The sequence below is a fragment of the Pyxicephalus adspersus genome, chromosome 3 (genome assembly GCF_032062135.1).
Source record: "Pyxicephalus adspersus chromosome 3, UCB_Pads_2.0, whole genome shotgun sequence".
NCBI lineage: Eukaryota > Metazoa > Chordata > Amphibia > Anura > Pyxicephalidae > Pyxicephalus > Pyxicephalus adspersus.
Window position 1 is genome coordinate 9,609,694 of NC_092860.1, and position 16,291 is coordinate 9,625,984.

Consider the following 16,291-nt stretch of genomic DNA (forward strand, 5'->3'; position numbering starts at 1 on the left):
GACAGAATATCATGCTTGTAGACATGCAAATCTAACGTTGGGTGGTAACTTTTGCACGCCTATCTAATTGCAATATAGATGCAATCATTATCTGTATGTCTTCTTGTTTTGTCTATATATTATACATATATATATATATATATATATATATACCCGCACACACACAATAGCCACCTAAACTAGGTACACATCCACCATAATTCCCCTGGGATTTTGTTAATCATGCATTTGCTGCAGATATGTCAGCTGCACATCCTGTTCCACTGGACCCTAAAAGTGTTCTACTGGATTTAGTGACTGTAGAGGCTATTTAAGCCTGGTGATCTCATTGTCATGTTGAAGAAACAAGTCTAGGATGATTTGAGCTTTGTAGCATGGTGCATTATGGTGCTGGAAGTAGCCATGAGACATGGGGGTATGCGGTCATAATGGATGTCCAGGGATGAATATGGTCACCAACAATACTAAGGTAGGCTGTAGGATTTAAACGATTCTCAGATGTACTAAGAGACCCAAAGGGTGCCAAGCAAAGACCTCCATATCATTACACCATCTGATACAAGTCAGGATGGATCCATGCTTTCATGTCATTGATGCCAACTTCACACCTTACCATCCGAGTGTTGCATGAGAAATCAAGACTCATCATATGATGTTTTTCCAATCTTCTCTTCTCCACATTTGGTGAGCCCTTATGAATTGTAACCTCAGATGCCTGTTCCTAACTTACAGGAGGGGCGCCTGGTGTGGTCTCCTGCTGCTGTAGCCCATTTTCTCCAAGGTTGGATATGTTGTTCTCCCAGGAATCTTTCTGCAGACCTCGGTGTAACACGGGCATTTCAGTTCTTGTTGCCGTTCTATCAACCCCAACCAGTCGGCCTTTTTCCTCTGACCCTTGGCATCAACAAGCATTTTCCCCCAGAGGACTGCGGTCACTTGAAAATTTTCTTTTTTTGAACCATTCTCTGTAAACCCCAGAGTTGGTTATGCATGAAAATTCAATGCATGAATTGCATAGCCTGTACTTTACAGTTACAGTAGCTTTGCTACAATTGTTTTACAATGTTACTATGTTAAATATTTGCTTTTTGTAGGAGTATGCCTTTGCACATTACACACTTATATCTTATCTATTTTAAATCTGATGTATTTATGTATGATACACTTTCAACTCCTAGAAAGAATTTGTCTAATAAGGATCACTTTGATTATTGCAATTGATAATGATGGACTTTTGGAACTGTTTTAGGCTATTTAAAGAATTAAACTGGTTATCCAGTGAAATATTTTTTTTGTTTTTCCCAATCTAATATATATTATTAAACTCCAATACATTTCTAGCACCTTTAGTCATTTTCTTAAGCAGCATTGATGGATCAGATGACTCTACAATAGTATTTTCAGATCACGGTCATGGAAATAAACTATAAGCATACACCCATTATTATCTAGATGATATTTGAAAGCCTGCACATTATTTTCTGCTGTCACTTTTTTCATTAGGGTCCCACGTCACATTTTTAAAAAACCTTAGTTCTTTTTTAGTGTTTTCGATTTTTTGCATGGAATGCTATATAGTTCATATTATGTAATTGTAACTAATGTTTTACTATTTCGCAGGACCCAGCAGAGCAGTGTCGACAAAACCACAATGTCAATAGTCGAAGAATGTGGGAATCGTGTTTTTAATTATCTCCAGACCTAGGCTGATGTTTAGATTGGTAGCTGGAACAGATGTTCCTGTGCGGAGTTCGACGGCTTGTATCTTGCCAGATGCTGAGCTGCTCACAACATTGTGCTGATTGTTAAAGGAACAATATTCAAGCATTTTACAGCTGGGGATAGTGGGTGCAATCTAACTGCTCACTGACACCTACATTCATTCTCTATTGGCGAATGCAAGAGAGATGCTAGCATTTACTGCTTCCTTCAGAACATGTCAGGAAATTAATTACAACAGAATACAGATAACTCTGAAGACCACCATAACTGCTTCCAGAATGGTTTGGCTGCACGCCCGGATGGTAGAGGGGTGCAAGGAAATGGTGACCCCCCCCTGCAATCTTACTGCAATTCTGAACAAAGCCTTAACCTTAGCATTTGTATATGTTACATAGGTTAAAAAAAAGATGCAAGACTTTTATGGATAGCCAAAAGAAAAATACAAACATAAAAAGAATAAATAACTATGAATAAAAGAAAAGGATCTCCAGCAGAAATAAATCACAATTACCAAAGCCATGGAACAGAATGACACTGGTATTTTTGTATATGATAGAGGAAAGTTAGAGGGATTGATTAATGTCATGGAGAATCCGGAGAAAAAAAGAAAAGAAGAAAAATAAATGGAAAGAAAGAAAGAAAGAAAAGAAAAGTAAAAAAAGAAAAGAAAGAAAGAAAGAAATGACATAATATTGATAGAAATGCAATATGGATAGAATGGATATAACTTAGAATATTACAATAGAGAGATATGATGTAGTTGGATAGATAGTTTTATGGATGGTAGATAGATATTAGTTGGTAGACAGTTGTCACCCTAAGGGCATCAAAAAGGACCCCCATTGAAGGATCAGCTTTTTAATAAAAGCTACAGATATGAGAAGACTGAAAACAACTTTTGAAACAGAAGTAACGAATTTCGAGAATATACTGATGGAGTTCGCAGACTGGGTTTTCAAATGTCAGTAAATGCATGCCAAAGGCTCCAGGTTTCTCGGCAGCTTACCTGTAATTTATGTTTGCCTAGTATAGCTTCCAGCTAAAGCAGAGATCCTGTTGTGTGGGAAATAAGTTTCTGGACTTTTAACATTGCTTTTTATAACACGCCCACGCCTCCATAGGGCGTGTGCAAGGAATCTTCCAAGGAACGTCTACTTTGGATCACATTTCTCTGAAATCATGGTTTGCTTGAATATAGAGCTCTGTGGGGACAAGCCCCCTACAATGCAGTGCATAGCCTTTGCTCCTGCTCAGCTAAGTCACAAGAGCCAATGTTTTAAAGGAATAGATAACCCCTTCTATGAGAAAGTGGGCTCACAGCAGCCAAAATATCAGTGTGTTGAAGCTGTTGTGTAGAACTTTCCTCCGTCTGACCTTTTTAGCCTGCAACCTGGAATGACGCTCTCTTGACTCCTCTACTCCTTAAGCTCCCCTGATCTAAGTGCTTGGATGGCACAACTGGCCTTCCGAAGCTAAGCAGGAGCTCAACCATCGAGAATGGCTGAACATTGACAGGAGCTCTACCCACCTGCCCCTTTAGCAAAAACATGACCCTGGGAGAGAGGGCATCATTGATGCAGGTTGACCCAAGGAGTACATACCCCTCAGAAAATGGTAAAATCCCTAGAAATAAATACACAACACAACGGAATATTTTTTTTTACTAATTTTACTTTTTCAAGGACTGATCTTATGGTGGTCCAATAATCCGTCATCTCTGAACCAACCAGTAGAGCTCCTGTCATTGTTTAGTCAGTCTTATGAAGGAGCAGCTGGTCATAGCCAAGGAGGCACAGCAGAGGGAAAAGATGGAAAATTGAAGTTGGAAAGAATCTTAATCTGATGAGCACTAAATCTTCATGGCTCGTTATCATCCATGGTGGAGGTGAGGCCATTGGCTGCACCTTTGGACTTGGTCACATAAGGAAAGTAGTAAAAAGGCTGATGTTATTGAAGTCTTCAGGTTTTCGCAAGTGCAGGAAGAATCTGAAAGGAGAGAAAAAAGTGTTCACAGTGTTTCACCCTTTCTAGGAGGTCAAAGAGCTTACTGATTATGATCCCTGGAAATAATTTTTTTCCCAAGTTTTATTCAGTCCCCAGAACAATTGTCCCGAAGAATGTTTTTATTGGGTCTAACTTGAAGATGTCCAATCTCAGTCCTTAGGGGCCAGGATCATTCATTTCTACCGTACAATTCCTCCAACAGGCACCAAAAATGTAACAATGTGGGGCATAAAAAGAGTCAGAAAATGACTTGGATTATCTGAAAGTCCTATACAAGGCCTGGAAGCATTGGAATTGGACACTCCTAGTCTAGCCCTTTTTCACTCTAAAAAAACAGAGAAAACTATTCTTCAATTGTCCCTAAATGGAGGCAGAAAAAGTTCTGTTGACAATAGCTCACTGCTTTACTACAGCAGGTGAGCTGGCATTTGATTTGCACATCATTTGCTTAGGCTTGGCAGAGACACCCTTGTTTGCAGATTGTTAATATTTCCTACACAAAATAGCTCCAGCAATGCTTTAGGGCTAAGAAGATCCCAACTTTTATTAGATATAACCTGCATTAAATAAATCAGGAATTAAATAAGGACATTCTCAATTTAGCGAAAATGAGCGTCTCTTTAAAGCCTTTATATAGTGATAAATAATAAGTGGTAAATCTTAAAAAATATTAATGTTAGGACTGAAATCAGACAGATGGCACATTCCTTATGTCAGTGGGCATATAAGAAGGGATCCTTTTTACGTCCTTGATTCCTGAGGAATTCCAATCCAATGCTATCAAACCAAAATCTGCGATTTTGACACTATGCACCATGAAAAAGAATATTATGAGGCTTCAGATTTTTGTGAAAAAAAGAAAGTAGACGGTGAGCTATACATTTCTATTATTATTTTTATTATTAAGCAGGATTTTTATAGCACCAACATATTACGCAGTGCTGTACATTAAATAGGGATTGCAAATGACAGACTAATACAGACAGTGATACAGGAGGAGAGGACCCTGCCCCCAAGAGCTTACAATAGTAACAGTGATAGGGGGATTCACTAATAACAAGTCCCTTAGTAACAGTGATAGGGGGATTCACTAATAACAAGTCCCTTAGTAACAGTGGTAGGGGGATTCCCTAATAACAGGTCCCTTTGTAACAGTGATAGGGGGATTCACTAATAACAAATCCCTTAGTAACAGTGATAGGGGGATTCACTAATAACATGTCCCTGAGTAACAGTGAGATTCACCAGTAACACTTTTCTTATTGACAGTTATATAGAGATTCACCAGTAACATCTACCTTAGTAACAATGAGACGAGATTCATAAGAAACAAATAAAAGTAAATAAAAATAAAAAGTAAATGTCACTTAGTGACAGGGGGAATTTACCAGTAACAAGTCCCTTAGTGACAATAAAAAAGGGATTCATTAGTAATACATCCCCTATTGACAGTGATAATGAGATTTACCAGTAACAAGTCCATAGGTGATAGTAATAGAGAGATTCACCAGTAATACGTTCCTTAGTGACAGTCAAAGGGAGATTCACCAGCAACATGCACTCTAATTCAAATCAGTTTTAATGAGCACAAACAAATATTTTTCCAAATACAGTGAAACAGTAATCCAGATGACATTGAAATCTCTTGTCCACGCTTTTAGAATGACCACAAATTCTGACTTCAGTATTGCACCCAGCGGAGTACCCACGGTGCCTTGGCAAGGCATTATAGAGCTAGTTATATGCAAAATGTATGGAGTTTTAAAATGTTTCCTATTATTGCTGAGTTTTTTTATTTTATTAAGTATATATCTTAGATTGTAAGCTCTTTGGGACCTCTTGTCCATCTGTGTCACTGTCTGTGTCTGTCTGTCATTTGCAACTCCAAATTTAATGTACAGCGAATCTGTTAAACCCGGTATGTTGCCGCAGTTCTGGGCCTCCACTATTCCAAAGCTTTTAGGCCTGGGCCATGTGTGTAGGGTAGAACGGGCTCATAGATTGGGTCCCCTCACTAGAGATCAGTGACGGCCATGTCTTGTTATAGCAAAATACTGCGATTATGCTGATAGATCCAAAAGGCTATTGAAGGAGCCCGCAAGCACAAGCATTTTCAACCTGTTTGCACCTCATTCATTAAGAGGAGAATAAGATTTCCACTGGCTTATCTAGCCGCTCTCCTCTTGTATGATTTCAGGGAGAAAATAATTTATTCAGCAGTGCAGAAGATGCTGAGGAATTCCTGAAGAGATGTCCCATAAACCTAGAAGCTGGTAACTCAGGGAATATCTCATCACTGATTAGTCCTCAGTCATCACCAGCAAGAGAAAACCTTCCTCTATATGATTTATCTTTATCTCAACCCCCAAAATCGTACTTTATGCTACATATTATATATTATACTACATATTATACATATTATACCCAAAAGGACAAACAACAAAGCAAAAGTTGCTAAAATTCTACTCTTTTTGTTTTTATTCCTATGAAAATGATTTACATTCCTATGAAAATGAAAGGAATATCACCAACGCGTAATGTCTACTTGTATGTCTTCTACTTGTTATTCCCCTCCCATCTAAAAATCTGAAAAATATTTTGTTTGTTTGGAACCTTTAGTTTTTTATTTCTGCTTTTTTTTATCCATGTTTTCCCCCGATCCTGTGTTCACTAAAGAGCATGAACAAAGTATTTGGAAATGTTTGCCTTACTGGGGTTTCTACCCTTTTGTAGACTAAAGAGCAACAAATCATCTTTCACAGACCTATTGTTATGTCATTTTTTAATTCCATGGAGAGGTATCATAAGAGAGAGGTAATTCAAGAGAATATGTAGTCCTAGAGTGGTGTCCAACCTTAGTTAATACAAAAATGAAAAAAAGAGGAGAAACAGGATATTATATTCTCTCACTACCAACCAAGTAATTCAGTATTACTGAGTGCTTATTCCATGCACTTCATTATTATATTTACCCTATAGAATCCATTCATAACACTTTTACTATATTTAGTACCTTGTATGTAACTTAGTATTTAAAGTACAGAGTACCTTATATACAACCTAATACCCATTCAACCTAACAATATGGATCTCCTCTCTTCACATTTGTTTAATTCAAAAATATTGATCTCTCTCCCAAATCTACACACATATCTGTATGTCCTTTCAGATAGGATTTATCCATCTTATTTAAAAAAATTTTTTTTAACTTACTATATATACTTACCTTATTGTAGGTCCTCCTCCAACTGATTACCTCCCAATCTCCCGGTGCATAGGGGAGGCTTCTCTTGCATCCTTAGAGGTGCCTGGGACATGGTCCCCCTTCTTCACACTGCCTATCTGCTATAATTGACATATCTACAAGGAATACGTAAATCTTTATTTGACCTCTATCATGACCACGGTGTTCTTTAAATATGTTACATTACTAGTATTTTATATGTTAGATGGTGTAGAAAAAACCCATCTATGTAATTGTTGCACTATATAACTGATTGTGGATGCACATACTTGCATAAATACATCTCTATAAAGATACTAAAATTATACTATATGCATCTAAATATATATTTGTGCATGTATTCTTAAATGAACAGCCTAATCTAATTTTGACTGATTATATACATTTGATATGTACCTAGATTATATGAAGCTATCACTTTCAATCTTGACAAATGTAAAAGTCACCCCTGAGAAAGCCTAATTCGGGTAAAACGTGTCAGGTATCGACATATGTATATGGCACGATTTAATTACATACCAATATATTCCTGACAGCAGTGGATTGTCTAATGCCCATTTGGGCCCATTTGTCTAAATATCTGAATGTGTTTTTTTCAGATATTTGAATGTATGTGATCAGGATTTTTTTTTATTATTATATACAGGTTTTTCAACTAAACTTTTGCCAAAAAAAAAATTCTTTTTTCTTTGTTGTTCCCAAGCAGTAGATCGTAGGGCAGGTGTGCTCATTCTGGTTTATAAAAACCTACCAAGTAAAGTGTTGTCCTCCCACTATGATAGGGAGGGTAGGCTTTGCAGGATTACTATTGAATTTTCTGATAAAACCCTGTCTTTCCACAACATTCACCCCCAGCCTCCTTTTTTCAATATTTAACGCATTGGATATCCCTAGGATCTGGTCTTATAGACGGTTGTGGGATGCGACTTTATTACAGTAATGAATGAGATGAAAGCTAGGTATCCAATGACCTCAGTGGCCCTTAGACAACTCCAATTGCAGGGAACTTCTGTCTCTACTCACATTGATAGTTGTACAGAATCACTGCACCTTCTGATGTCTGGAGACAGAGATATCCACCTGAACGTCCACCTTTCCCAGGCTCGCATAGATTACCTTTTACCTGCTCCAACTCCGTACACAACTTTGTGCATGATGTGATGATTCATACCACGCTCATATTCACCTATCATTAATTAGGACAATTCCTAAGGGTGATACCATAATTTGCCGTTTCCTTTCACTGTTGTGTAAAGACCATACCTATCAGGCAGAAATACATTCTGCATGGCACACCTATGTGGCCATGTATGAGGAACATAGAAGTGATCCTCAGCTGTTCGGGAAACTGGGAAGGCTGTATCATGTCCTATATTGGTAAGAGGAAACAACAAACATATGCGCACTACTATCAGGCGCTATATAAATTACGCCTGGCACAACAATGTCTCACGGATTCCCATGCCACTAAAGACGCAAGGATGGAAACCAAAAGGGACTTTGACATGGTGCTGATCAGTGGTGAGCAATCTTTGCAAAGTGCTAACGCGCTGGATTTTGCCAAGCGGCATCTGAAAGAAGATATTGTCATTATTAGTATTGACACCAAAAAGGCATTTGACAGTTTGGATGTCACTTGGCTTTCTTCAGTGCCAGCTCTGTACAGCTTACCTTGTGCCAGGCTTTTTGTCCACACAAATACAGCTGGAGAGGGGCACAGGCATGGTTGCCCTCTCCCCCCACTGTTGTTCAATATAGTGATGGAACCTTTGGTGCATTTTTTGAATGATCCCAGGGCTGGGCTAAAAATTCATAATGGCAAAATCAGAACAGCTTTTTTCGCTGATGATTTTCTCCTTTTCACTTCAGATCCATCTGATGACTTACTATTCATTCAAAAAGTTTTCACTCAATTTGAACATTGTTCAGGTCTAAAGATAATCAAATCATCAAATAATCAGGTCCAAAGATACTCTAAAGAAAAGCAAATCCCCCTCCATCACTTAATTCAATAATAGTATGAGTCAGATTGCTGACCCAAAATGGAAGATGACTGAAGTCCTGGGGTAAAATAAGAATGCCCAGTAATGGGAAGTAAGGGAGAATTATATTGCCAGCCCTGTTGTCTATGCAATGCATCCCAATACCAAAGAGTGTTAATAGCGGGAGGTGAGGTATCTGGGCCTAAAGCTCTAAATTGTTTCAGCAGCCAAATAAATAAACTTAATAAAATAAATGAACTAAAATAAATAAAGATCTGATTCTTGGAAAGAGTGTTCTCCGAGAGATCTTAGCTCTTGAGGGATACCAAACAAATGAGGTAACCATATTGTTAAGACATTTACAGAAAGAGGGTGGGAGCTGTATAGGTAGCATTTTAAAAAGTAACGGTACTCTAGGGAAAATATTCATTTTTAGTACATTAACTCTTCCTATCCAATGGAGGCTCAACAGTTTCCATTTTTGGAGATCTTGTCTAATGGTGTTTAACAAAGGAACATGATTTGCTGTATATAGCCCTGTGAAAGAGGCCATGATTTCAATACTTAAATAAGTCTGTGCCTTACGGCACCATGTAAAAGGAAAGCTATCTCTCAATCTCTGCAATAACGGTCCTGGAACGTTCACATTCAGAATTTCAGATTTGGATAAGTTAATCTTAAAAAAGGAAAGATGACCAAACTCTGTGAACTCTGCCAACAAATTAGGAAGGGAGATGTCGGGTTGTTGTACAAAGAATAATATATCATCGGCATATGCGGCCATTTTATGCTCCATGCATCCAATTTTAACACCATGTACAGTTGCATTTAGCCACACAGTATATAAAAAGGGCTTCAACGCTATGGTAAAGCAGAGGTGACCAAGGGCAACCCTACCTGGTGCTATTGTGGAGCCGGAAAGAGGCCGACAATGTACCTTTGACACATACCCTTTGCAGTAGCGCATGAATAAAGGAACATAATCCACTTGAACATCTTGGGACTGAGGCCCAAATATTCCAAAGTCGTGGACAAGTACAGCCAGTCCACCCAATCCAATGTTTTGTCAGCATCAGTAGACAATAAAAAGGTGGGCTGGCTGTACCTGCAAACCTGATGCAACAAGGAAAGGACTCATGAAGCATTGTCTCTTGCCTCTCTACCTGGAATAAATCCTGATTGATAAGTGTGTCCTTAATAAGTCCTCAAACCCTTTGCAAGGGAGAAGTAGTAGTAGGTGCCGTAGATTGGCGAGGTCTCTTGCGTTGATTCTTCTGTCAGGATGCATGTTGAAACTCCGTAAACCCTTTATAATCTGTTTCTTGCCATCCTGGGAGAAAAGGCCCAAAATTGGCACAGAAAAAGGTGCCTCTGAAAAACGCAATATGGAAGAACAACTATCCTTCTTGGCGGTCAAACAAGCAGGGAAGCCCCATCGTTTCTGTAAAACCAACATAATCTTGGCAGGTAATATAGTTTTGAGTTCAGCCTGTTAGAGGGTCTATTTATAAATGTTTCTTACCCAAGAAACATTTTCACACAGGATCATTTGAAAATTGGTTGATTACTTTGACCAACTTTGAACTTTAACCATAATTCATACATTCATGCATTTCCTAAAAGTCTAAGGAATCCTATGTAACCCTTTTAGTAGCTTCTTTTGTTGTATTTGGTATTGTGTTTTCTCTTTTTATGGAAGTGTCACATTTTTGCTTTTTTGTTTTATGTTCTTTATAATCATCTTTGTTTTATGTTTTTTTAAACATTGAAGTTTACAAGAAACTATTTTTGGGGGGGGCAGGATTGATGGAGGCAATCCTCTGTAAACCCTCGGAAGACTTTTAAAGCCTGTTTCAATGTATGCAACACAATTTTAACAGTTAATCAATTTGTGACCTTCTATTTAAATACACCATTGCCCTATCTGCACCTCGATTGACTTCTAATAGCTTCCTGACTCATAATCTTTTCTCACAAAAAAACTTATCTAGAGCTGCCCCACTTTCTAAAACTCCCTCCATCATCCCAATAGGCTTACGTCAACCTGGAAAACATTAGAATATGCCCTCAAAACCTCAGAGGACTAGAGTGTTCTGCAGACGAACTCCACCTGCTGGCAAACATGTGAACAGCACCTGGACTGCCTCTTCTCCAGCACTCCCTCTGGTGGTGGGTTAGAATGTCTCCAGATTACATGGTCCCATCCAACACATGACCTTGCCTGAACAAGGAGTTCCCTTAGGCTCTGTTTCCAGGTTCCAGGTATTCCTGCCTGCGTCTCCACTTCCTGATTTCCTGTGTACAGATTCTGGCTTTGACCTTTGACTACTCCTGCTTGCTGCTTGCCCTGACCTCTGGCTTGTTTGACCACGCTTCTGTCTCTCGTTCTGGTACCTCGCTTGATTCCTGTCTGTCACCGGCCTCTGCGTGCATGGGAGCTGCAACTTGGCAGTTGCCCACAGCGTAACTTCCTCACCTCTAAAGACTGTGGTCATGACTGGGCAGCGGCTTGGACTCCTTGCCCCACACACATCTCTGCCAACTGGGCTGGTGACACGGAGGGTCCACCATCCTGCCCTTCAGCACTGTGACAGCATTTGGAACTTTTTACATATGACTACGAAGCGCGTCGATTAATAGCTATCACCAACTACAATTGTTATCATCTGGGAAGATCTGAGCGATCTATTTTGCTTGTCACTTTGATATTATTTTAAAGAACCTTGTGGGATCTTACATTGTTCACTACATGTTTAATACTGTATTAATCAAACATTCCCTTTACATTGTTTAATCAACATCTTTTGTCTTGCTCTGGATAAAAAAAATCATTATGTATGCTACCATAAAAAGTCCTGACTGGAATTGTGCCTTTTGGTTTAATTCAGGGATTTTTAGGTATCGAACAGGCATATAAAAGTATAAAATCAACAATGAAGATCTTATAACAATCATAATATCCAGCTTGTAATAATATTCATGAAACAGCAACCAATTTTCTATATACTGTATATTGGAAACAATCTAAATATATCATTAAGGTTCCAGCGACTTCACGTATATAATTTATTAGCACATTTCAAAGATCAAGTCTGCTTCTTCAGGAAAAGTGACAATAGTGAGGAGGTTATTACTGTAATTAAAACAAAACAAAAAAAAAGAAACTTATTTACATTAAGTATTTCAATTATAGAGTACATGTATTGAACATGCTATATATATACACAATTAACATGAAACCAAATTATTACTTGTTCATCTTCCATCGCCAGTAACCAGTAGCTTCATATAGCACAACCAAAGTACACCACCAATTTTCATAAAAGAGACAGGATTTTAGGTCCTCAAGAGCAACCGTAATATCATACCAGATATAATGTTGGCCCCCAAAAATGGTGTATACAGACCCCAGAGGGGGTGATATGCATAAGCTAATTCTTCAACAGAAAATAAAGTGGATTTTCTTCTTATAAGCAAATCACTTTCCTGGATTAAACTAAGATTTAAGATTTTAAAAATTTTTATACATAATTTTCCCTCTTCTCTACCTTTTTTTTTTACTTTTTTCCTCTTGAAACTGTAATTTATAACTAGATAACTTTATAATAAATGTATATAAATACCTTTTCCCCCTTCTTTATATTTTGTCATTGAATCATTTTCTGTGATCTTATGCGGTCTGATCCCCCAATGACCTGCTAATGATTTTCCCACTCATAACCTCTTCCCATCCTTAGCTCCAAGACTTCTCAAGGGCTGCCCCCACTATCCGAAATCACTCCCATTAGGCTTGCTTCAAACTCAAAATTATTGAAGTATGCCCTCAAAACCCCCAATATTTAAACTTGCCAACCTATCTTCCTCTCCTCCATCTGTATTCCTACTTATAGAGCATACAACCCCTCCACCTCTTAGATTGTGAGCTCCATCGGGCAGCATTCTCTTTTCCTTCTTTGCCAATATTTGTTTTTGTTCTGTGTGCAGGCTTATCATCTACAGCAGTGTCATATGTTGCTGCTTTTTAGATTAAAAATAAAAAATAATTTGTATTGAATCTGATCATTCATTACTGCAGAGACTATAGCTTTCCTGGCACTATGGTATTTTTTGTAAGTCTACAGGGGCCAAAGGGAGGGCACAACAACTAATTTCAAGGACATGTGGCTTGGGGCGAGCCAAAGGATTTTTCGGGTCCTCTTGTGAGCCATTTGGACCCTGCATACCCTATAGCAGTGGTTGCCAACAGGTGGTCTGTGGCTCTGGTCGGTGCACCCCCGAGGCCAGAGCCGCGGTCCCACTGTGTCCCCTGTGCAACTCCCTGGCTCAGGGAAGTGGGCGGGCTGTGTTTCACAACACAACCACGACACAACATGATGATGTCACTATGGGGAGGTTCCTCCCCTTTAATTGACAACCAGCTCCCCGCCAATGCGCACTTAGGAGCCGGTAATTTTAGTGATCAAAAAAGGTTGGTGACCGCTGCCCCATAGATACAAAATGGGCCTGATTTAGTAAAGCCCCCAAGGATAAAATAGATTATCATAGGTGAACCTAACTTTTAAAGTAAATCTGTAATGAAAATCATTTGCTGTTAGTCGGCACATGCTTTCAATCCTGGACCAGATACATTTCAGGTTTGCCAGATCACCCAGGTCTTCCCATGATAGTCAATCTCCACCAGTCTTGGAGAGCTTTAATAAATCAGGCCCATTATGTTCTAGATTTGTGTTCCTCTGCTTCGTTGCATAAATAGAGTTGGTAGTTATCAATTGCAACTTTCAGCAGGTGATTTCTAGGATTAGGTCATGTAAGATCATTTTTATTATCATTTATGTGAGAACAGACTTCATTATTACAATGTATGAAATACAAACCGTGGAATTGTTGCAGCACATTGGCACCTCAGTAAACATTCTCCTCTTCCTCTTTATCTTTGAAAATAAATGCATAGGCTGGTTACACAATGACGCACGGTACATACACTCCCATGCTCACACTATATATAAAAAAATAAAATACCAAAAAAAATTTTTTTTTACAGTTGTTACAACCAATAAGGGTAAGTAGAGTGATTTTGTCAAACTATTGACTAATCTTGTCAGGTAACATTTAGTTGAAAAGTGTTTGAGTCTTCTTTTTGCCTCTCCCTGGGGGTTGAGCATATTTATAAATGTTTTTACCCAAGATCCATATACATTTCCACAATGGATTCAGCAAGAAAATGTGTGAATCAAATTTTACTCATCCATACATTTCCTAAATGTGTAAAATGTGTAAATTTTGAATAAAAGGTGAGTGTTGTATTTAGTTATATGTTTTCTCTTTTTGGGTAGGTAGTGTCACTTTACATGATCTCTGTTTGAATTTTTTTTTCATATTTGAATTTTATTGAGGAGCCATGGTTCAGGATCAAACAAAACCTTTGGAACCATTTAGTCCATTGCAACACAATTCTAACAGTGAATCCATTTGTGACCTTCTGGTCTTTGCTTCTCCAATGACCTCCTCATTCATAATCTCTTCCCGCACATGGCTCCAAGACTTCCCCAGAGCTGCCCCCACTCTTTATAACTCTCTCCATCAACCCATTAGGATTGCTTAAATCTTGAAAGAATAATTTGCCCTAAAAACACCCAATATTAAACTGGCATACCCATTTACCTAACCATCACTAATTACAAACCATTCCATACCACCTCACCTATTACATGCTAGGTTCCCCCACCTCTTGGATTGTAATCTCTATTGGGCAGCATTCTCTTCTTTTTTGCCAGTGTTTGTTCTTTTTATGCATACAAGCTTGTCATCTATAGTGTTGCTGATGCTTTATAGATTTAAGATATTATATTATTTAGCCCACTGTAAACAAATGAAAGGAAAAAAGGGATATTGGTTGCAATCTGCCCCAGTTCGGTTTCAGGGCAATTCGGTCAAACTGGTCAAAAAATTTGGGATTCCTCATTTCCCGCATAACAAAAGCTAGTTGTGAGCTACCTTAGCTTCCAAATGGGAAAACAAAATCATAAACCTTATTTAGGCGAAACTGAACTGGCAAAAATTTGTGCAGACAACCAAGACCGCCACTAGAAATTTCTGGGACCCATACTAAACTAATTTTCCCTATGTTTACAACTTCCAGCATTGTAAAAGTTATGCCCTTTTGATTGGGGACCAGTACAGAAGTACCCCAGTCCTTTCCTCATGGCAGACCTCTTATTTGCAAAAGGGACAGCGATGTCTTCAGCAACAGAACAAACTTACCTGCCTGGTCGGAGTTCCAAGCTGCACATATATATGATCCCAACATACCCGGGTACTGGGAATGAATATACTCCCATAGTTGCTGCCCTCCTGCCTGGCCATTAAAGGTCTCTGTAGACCCAAACCAATACAACTGAGAGAAAATGCCAGCAACAGAGGAGAGCGTAATAAAAACTTGCTTCTGTTCATGAAAAAATGTAAAGCTGACCCAGACAAGCTCCGATAATCTAAGTAAGATTTTCTAATGGGGGATAGGGAGCAGTTACAAAATGGTAACAGGCCTAAAAATATTTATTCACTACAGGAATGCAAGGCTGACAGACAGAAATCAAATACTGCCTAACCTGTACTAAGAATCATTTTAACTTGTTTTTTTTTTTTTAAATATATTATTTGTACTTTGTTCAATACTTACCACTATTACTATTATCAGTGTCACTAAAATCACTGCAATCACTCCAAGCGTAATACCAGCAAACATTCCATAGGAAGACTTCTGTTCTGCAGAAAGAAATATTTTTTTAGTACGTTATCACAGTGTTTGGTACATATGTATGAATGTGTTATGTTGGCAAAAACAGTTTTTTTTTTCCCCAAAAACAAAAAGGGAAAAATGGTGTGTAAACCTTATTACATGTTTCCCCATGAAACGCTCCACTGTGAATCAAATTCGTATCTTCAAAAAGAAGTATCTTCAATTGTTCTTGAGCAAAAAATGTTGATTTAGACTTTTTAGGATACGTTTATGTGCAGCCTCTTTGTAGTCCCAAGTATCTATTACGTTATATGGCAATTCACATTGAGTTCATTCTAGGCTAGACATTAATGCACAATTTGCACACATCTGATGGCTGGCTTAATGTTCCTGCCAGTATACAGGAAAGGGTATTGTAGGGTTACAGAAAGGGTAGGTGTTGGGTTTACAGGAAGAAATAATGTTGCCATTAACAAAAGTATGGTTTTCGGGTTAGAAGAGGGATTGGTGTAAGGGTTACAGGGAAGGTGTAATGCGCCTGGGCACACAAACCACAACCAACTCCAGATATCCTTGAATCAGGTTTATTCAAACAGCACAGCA

The 16,291-nt window shown here is 38.4% G+C and overlaps 2 protein-coding genes across 8 annotated transcripts in view; both read right to left on the reverse strand.

Annotated features, from left to right (window-relative positions):
• LOC140325599 (uncharacterized) overlaps positions 1–2,802 on the reverse strand; it is a 20,282-nt gene extending 17,480 nt beyond the window's left edge. Inside the window, exon 1 of one of the 2 annotated variants that reach the window (XM_072403524.1) lies at positions 2,729–2,802. The gene's annotated coding sequence lies outside the window, so the exon portion shown is untranslated. The remainder of the gene's footprint in view (positions 1–2,728) is intronic. The other variant, XM_072403523.1, reaches the window with a different exon arrangement.
• A 608-nt stretch (positions 2,803–3,410) lies between these two features.
• The window catches only part of LOC140325598 (uncharacterized), a 23,699-nt gene continuing 10,818 nt past the window's right edge, over positions 3,411–16,291 (reverse strand). For 3 of the 6 annotated variants that reach the window (XM_072403519.1, XM_072403518.1, XM_072403516.1), the window contains exons 7-9: positions 15,629–15,714; positions 13,827–13,883; positions 3,417–3,708 (exon numbers count right to left, since the gene is read on the reverse strand). In XM_072403519.1, coding sequence (XP_072259620.1) covers positions 3,682–3,708; positions 13,827–13,883; positions 15,629–15,714 — 170 coding nt within the window. In that variant the 3' untranslated portion in view covers positions 3,417–3,681. Of the gene's footprint in view, positions 3,709–11,812; positions 12,086–13,826; positions 13,884–15,628; positions 15,715–16,291 lie in introns of those variants that run through there. The other 3 variants (XM_072403522.1, XM_072403520.1, XM_072403521.1) reach the window with 3 other exon arrangements.